General features: G+C 50.1%; 2 protein-coding genes across 2 annotated transcripts; both read right to left on the minus strand.

Moving 5' to 3' along the window:
- Positions 1 to 1,175: 1,175 nt before the first annotated feature.
- Positions 1,176 to 1,736, minus strand: LOC146426473 (feather keratin Cos1-1/Cos1-3/Cos2-1-like). The gene has a single exon (XM_085039872.1). It carries the CDS (start codon positions 1,715 to 1,717, stop codon positions 1,391 to 1,393), a length of 327 nt encoding a protein of 108 aa, XP_084895998.1. The 5' UTR covers positions 1,718 to 1,736; the 3' UTR covers positions 1,176 to 1,390.
- Positions 1,737 to 5,545: 3,809 nt separating this feature from the next.
- Positions 5,546 to 5,842, minus strand: LOC146426474 (feather keratin Cos2-3-like). The gene has a single exon (XM_085040006.1). The coding sequence runs from the start codon at positions 5,840 to 5,842 to the stop codon at positions 5,546 to 5,548; it is 297 nt and encodes a 98-aa protein (XP_084896132.1).
- Between the last annotated feature and the right edge of the window lie 214 nt (positions 5,843 to 6,056).

Below are 6,056 nucleotides of genomic sequence, written 5' to 3' on the forward strand. Positions count from 1 at the left end.
GAGGCCTGGACTACTGCTTTGCTGTTCAAAATTTTATTCGTCAACTTTTGCTTCACTCTGTGATGGACCCTCTCTCTTGTGTACAAGTGGCTGTGTTTGTTAGCTGGGGCAGAAGGCTGCAGGAATGGCCTCTGTGAGAAGATGCCAATGTCTCCTGCCATGTGTGACAGAGTCAGACTCAACTGTGTCCAAAGGGGATTCAGCACTGCCCAACACTCAGCACATTTGTCACACTGGTGATGCCTCTGTGAAAGCGTATTTCATTAGGAATGGATTGGGTTGAGAGGAAAGGGTTAAAAGCAAAAGAATGAGGAGGACAATTTTGCTCAAGTGACCTTGCAGCTGGGGATACCAAGGCCTGGAGAGTCTCAGTGTGGGAAACACCAGAAAGGATGCCTACTGCTCTTTATCCTCTTTGGAGAAGTAGAATCTATATGTAAAAACAATGTGGGTATTTGGAGAGATTTTGGAGGCCTTTTCAAGGACATGCTTGAGCTCCCTGTTTTGGGAGAGAGAAACATCAAATCTCAGAGATCACAAAAGGCACAGGGACATCACAGCACTGGTGCAAAGAGGAGCCCTGCTAGCAAGGACTGAGCCTAAGTGGGACAACATTCCCATTAGTGTGTCTCCACACGAGTGTTGATTCAGCTAGGACTGAGATACGGAAATAAATCTTCTCTTTGCATTTTCCCATGGTTATGTGGTTGTTCCATCTGCCTGACTGTGTTGACTTAAACTCTGGGGATAGAAAGGAACTTAGAGAACATTTATTTCATTTCCAACTCCACAGTCGCCCCACCAAGCAGGCATTGACAGCATCCACCAAACCAAGTGGATCAAAGTCCTGAGCAACTTAGCCTAGCACACTTCCAGAAATGAGAATTCTAAAACTTTTATGGACATCTTGTTCCAGTGCCTCATTGCCCTCACTATCATGGATGGCTTTGTCTACTCCAACGGAAAGGGCACAAGGAAAATTTGTAGCTGTGAGTTCCACTCTCTGCTTTTCCGCCTTTCTCCTGAGAAGACTGGAAGAGGTGTCAGAAAACAAAGGAAAAATCAGAGGCCCAGATTTGGATGCAAAAAAACCTTTATTGAGTAAGAAAAAGAAAAGAAGGATGCTCTTAGAGAGAAAAGGAGGAGCCACTAAGATGCAGTGAGGGTGTCCATGTGCCTGGCCTTCAGATAGCTGGATGGAGAGAGGGCAACAGGACTCACTAGGCTGGCATTGAGTGGTGCTGACAGGAAAGAAAGAGAAAAAGGAAAAGAGAAGAAGGAAGCAATAGCCAAAAACTCTAAATCCATTGTCCAAAAATTTTGTCTTCATTCCAGCACCACATTCTGAGGTGTTGCAGGTTGTTGCCCAAGGATGTTGGCAGCAGCATGTTTAGCAGGGACGACAACATCTTTCCCCATAACCGCGGGTGATGCAGGAGATGTCAAAGCCCCCGGAGCTGATGGGCACTCCTTCAGAGCTGAGGATGCTGCCAACGGCAGCCGAGGTGGAGGATCCCACCACGGTGTTCTGTGGGAAGGAGCTGAGGATGGGGCCAGGCAGGGTCACCAGCACAGCAGGAGGCTCAATGACGACGGTGGAGCTCTGGCACTGCCTGACACAGCACTCATTGCAGCTGTTGGCCAGCGGGCAGGGGCCGCAGGGCTGGCAGCAAGGGTTGCAGGGCTGGCACTGCTGGCACTTCTCAGGGCAGGACATGTCTGGAGCCTGGCGCTGCACCTGGCCCAGAGGGCAGGGAGGAAGCAGAGCACACGCACACCTGAGACTCAGCCCGCAAGGCACCCCCAGACACACGAGGCCCCTGCAGCTGGCCCAGCTCCAGCCTGTGCAGCCCAACCTGGGCATCCTTTGCCTGAGCCCAGCACGCTCCTGCAGAGCTCAGCCAGGCCCAGCCATGCTCCTGCCTAAGCTGCATGAAAAGAAGCACCTCAGCCCAGCCTCAGCCTGTGGCCAGAACACACGGACACCCCTCTGCCCACATGACCACCATGGGAGAACAGCCCCAGAAGAACACGGAGCAGGAACAAGGCCTGCAAAGCTCATCCCCTGTCCTAGAGAGGGCTGGAGGAGAAAGGGGCTTGCAACTCACCTAGTTCCCAAGGAGAAGGAGGTGACAGAAGTGGTTGAGAGAGCCACCATTTAGGCTGCCTTTTATCCTCGCCCCACAGTGCCTCAGGGCCCAGAGTCCATGATGCGTATGTGGCAATTTTCCTGCATGAGGTCAAATGAATGGAAACATCTCTGGGAATGTTAAGGCATGAGTGGCTGCTTCCCTCTACAATGACTTTGCATTTCCTTCCTTACATCATTCCAATGAGAACAATTTCTTCTGATTGCTGGTATGTCAGATTCTAGGATTTCTGCAGGTAGGGATATGTCAGCATGTGCAGAAGATATAAATTAAGTGTACCAGAGATCCCAAGGAGGCATGTGAGGTCAGCCTGGGGCACGTGGCTGGAGTTTTGCAATGCTGCCAGATTTTTGTAATTCTTTCAAATACCACGGTCCCATCAGCCTCCAGCCCTCCAGTCTTTGCCTCATCATCCATGCACTCCCCTGACTACATCCCCTGTACCCTCAGTGAAAGCTGTTTGCCTTCCTTCTCTACCTGCACAGTCCATGAGACTCCTGTAGCACTGCTGCCTGAGCATTTGTCCTGCTTGGAGTGCCCTGAACCTGCTCTGCCTGGGAGCTCCCCTGCAGCTGCTCACTCCCATCCCTTCCTATGGCCTGTGCCCCATGTGCTCCCCACAGTAATGTGTGTGGCAGTGTGGCTGTGCCCCAGTGTGTGCCAGGATCTGCACATCCTTGTGCTTGTGCACAGGTGGGAACAGCCCGAGAGCCTCTGGCCTGCCCGGGGATGGTTGTGCCCAGGGCAGAGCACTGGTGTGCAGCCCCCTGGCCGTGTCCCTGTGCACGTTTGCTGGGCTCTGTGCGCCTGGCTTCATCTCTGTGCACAGCTGGGCAGGCTGGCAATGTGTCAGTGCCCGTGTGTGTGTGTCCACAGCTGGGCCTGAGCCCACGGCTCAGCACAACCATTCCAAGGCCTCTAGGGACTTCCCTGCCCAGCAGTGCCAGCCACTCACACACACTCAGCCCCCATGATCTGCAGGCACCTGCAGAGGGCCATGGCAATCAGGTCTCACCAACGGACAATCCCATACCCAGGCCATGCCTTTCATGCTGCCTCCATGCTGCAGCCCTGGGGCACTGAGCTTTTTCCCAGGATGCTTGCTCCTGCCTTATGGAAAAGATTTGAGGTTACAGCATTCTGTTTGCTCTTTGGGGATTGGGGAGTCCTGTGGCCCCACTGGCCTTTGTCGTGAGCTGGGGGTGATGGGAAAAGGATGTTGTCAGAGAGAATGAGGCATGTGGAGAAAAGAGTTTTCCCATGTCTGGGAGGGGGATGCAGGAAGGTGTAAAAGGACAGTAGAACAGAACAGCATTTTATTCTGGTAAGAGCAGTCGAAAAGAACAACACAGCTTTCAAGAAATACTTAAGAGATGTAACTTAGGCTAACAGAAGTCATGCAAAACACACGCAGGTTTCCAGGTCAGCTCTGCAAGACTGACAAAGCAGAAGTTCTGCAAAACGATACTATGCTCACTTAAAAGCAACGGTTAAGTACCAGCTACCTCAAAGGGAAACCAGACTTGAGGGCAGATCCCAAAGAGGCATTTAAGGACTTCTGATGAGGATTGCAACTCTGTAAAATAAGGCCAAGTGTGTTGGCCTATCTGATGAATTTGTAATCAGTGTGTATGATAAAAACTCTCTTTACCTGATGCTCATTGCATCATTGCACTCAGTTAGAGTACCCTGAGTGGCCAACATTGCAATAGAGAATTCCTGCTTTCTAATACTCTAAACTGTGTTATAAGTTTTCTATGTGGCCAATTTCAGTATCATTTATGGCCACTCCGATGGGGCACTCTACCTGGTGTCCTTTGGATCTCAGGGATCTCTCTGGCCAGCACTGGCACCTTTCTGGAGAAGACCATTGACCCTGGACCAGTCTGGGACACAAATAAGACCCCATTCAGTAATAAAACTGATGCCAAATTGATTTCTGCCATTTTGCTTTTATATATTCTTTGTCTTCTTTACATATATGTTTATAGCTCTGTAGCCTATTATTGTACTCATAGTTAGCTCCATAGTTTTCCCCACCTTTTCCCTACTCTACTTGGCAGAAAGACAAAACACATTCCAGAGGCTCCAAACCCCAGAGGTCCAAGGCCCCTATCCTATCTTGGTTATCCCTGGGAAACAAGGTTGAAATCAGCTCTTTGAGACACATTTTCATAAACACAGTTTAGCTACTATCTAAAGTGGGACTACAGGAGAGGTGGAACCAAAAAGGGGTAATTGCTTTAACACTTGTGCTTCTAATTGGGAATTCTTGCCAATAATGCTAATTTGCTAAACTTATAAAACTGTATTCACCCCATGCAGGGGTGGGCATTTTCCATATCTGTCCCTGGAGGCCTCCAATAAACACCAGCCTTTATATTACCTCCTGTACTAATATTGTCTCAAAAGTGTGTTGTTTTATTTCTAGATCTTTAAGGCACAAAGGCATTCTTTTCGGAAACCTGCCCATATAAGATGTGTGGATCTTCCAACACTGGGCATGGGTAATTTTGGGATTCTACAATTTGGTGTTTGACTTGGTTTGATCAACTGATAATGGTGTTGTGTTTTATTTGTATCAGTATAGTAATATTTTTGGTCTACTGGTTGGAAATGGATAGTGAACAATCTAAACAGGGCACTGTAAAATAATCCCCACTTGGTTGCATTTTGCAACATTGGAGTAAGTTTGGCAGTTCCTGGATGAAGCAGCAAAGGGCTCCACAGAACAGCTGTTCCCAGTCAGTTCCTTTGTGGAGCTAATACCAATCCTAACCCCTGAAACCCCTCAGCCCTGTCTGTCTGGACAGGACCTGGGCTAGATCAGGAAATGTATGGGTGGTGTCTGAAGAGAGGAGTTTTTGGGCTGTCCCCAGGCCTTGCTGTTTCCCATTCCCTGCTATCTTCTCTTTGATGGTCACTTCTGTGGAGTATCCAGGGATGTGTTTGTCAGCTCCAAGATAAAGGGCACAAAATAAAATCTACTGCAGAATGTCCCACCCTCTACTTCTCTGTTTTCGCCTGAGCTAACTGGCAGAGTTCCAAGAAGGAAGGAGAAAGCAGAGGCCCAGGTTTGGATGCAAAATGACTTTATTGAGTCTAAATAAGAAAAGCAGGGAGTTCACAGAGAGGACCAGGAGCAGCCACTAAGATGCAGTGGGGGTATCCATCTGCGAGGACTGCAGAGAAAGTGAGGCAAGGAGGTCAACAGGTCTGACTAGGCTTGCATTGAGTGGTGCTGACAGGAAAGGAAGGGGAGAGAAATGGAAGAAAGTGACAACAGGCAAAGGTGAACTAACAGAATAAATGCAATGTTCCATAAGTTCCATGACCATTCCAGCACTATGTTCTAAGGTCTTGGACGTTCTTCCCCAAGGATGTTGCCAGCACATTTAGCAGGGACGACATCTGCTGCCACCATAGCAGTTGGTGATGCAGGAGATGTCAAATCCTCCAGAGCTGATGGGAACTCCACCAGAGCTGAGGATGCTGCCAACAGCAGCAGAGGTAGAGGATCCCACCACGGTGTTCTGTGGGAAAGAGCTGAGGACAGGGCCAGGCAGGGTCACCACCACAGCAGGAGGCTCAATGACGACGGTGGAGCTCTGGCACTGCCTGACACAGCACTCATTGCAGCTGTTGGCCAGCGGGCAGGGGCCACAGGGCTGGCAGCAAGGGTTGCAGGACATGGCTCGGGGTCACAGGTGCACCTAGCATGGAAGGCAGGAGAAGCAGAAAGCACAAACACATGAGAAGCAGCACTGCAGCCAAGCACCCTGCAGCCAAGGCACCTCCTGGCCCCCGTTGCACTGCCCAGCTCCAAGCCCAGCAGCCACCTCAGCCAAGTCCCAGCCTCTCTCTGCACAAGACCTTCTCTCCCCTGCCCTCTCCCAGCACAAGCAG

Source organism: Lichenostomus cassidix, chromosome 27 (assembly GCF_008360975.1).
Source record: "Lichenostomus cassidix isolate B80296 chromosome 27, HeHo_3.0, whole genome shotgun sequence".
Classification (NCBI taxonomy): Eukaryota; Metazoa; Chordata; class Aves; order Passeriformes; family Meliphagidae; genus Lichenostomus; species Lichenostomus cassidix.

What these genes read in the sequence shown, in the direction of transcription:
- LOC146426473 (XM_085039872.1), bottom strand. Translation starts at nt 1,717, where the DNA reads ATGTCCTGCCCTGAGAAGTGCCAGCAGTGCCAGCCCTGCAACCCTTGC.
- LOC146426474 (XM_085040006.1), bottom strand. Translation starts at nt 5,842, where the DNA reads ATGTCCTGCAACCCTTGCTGCCAGCCCTGTGGCCCCTGCCCGCTGGCC.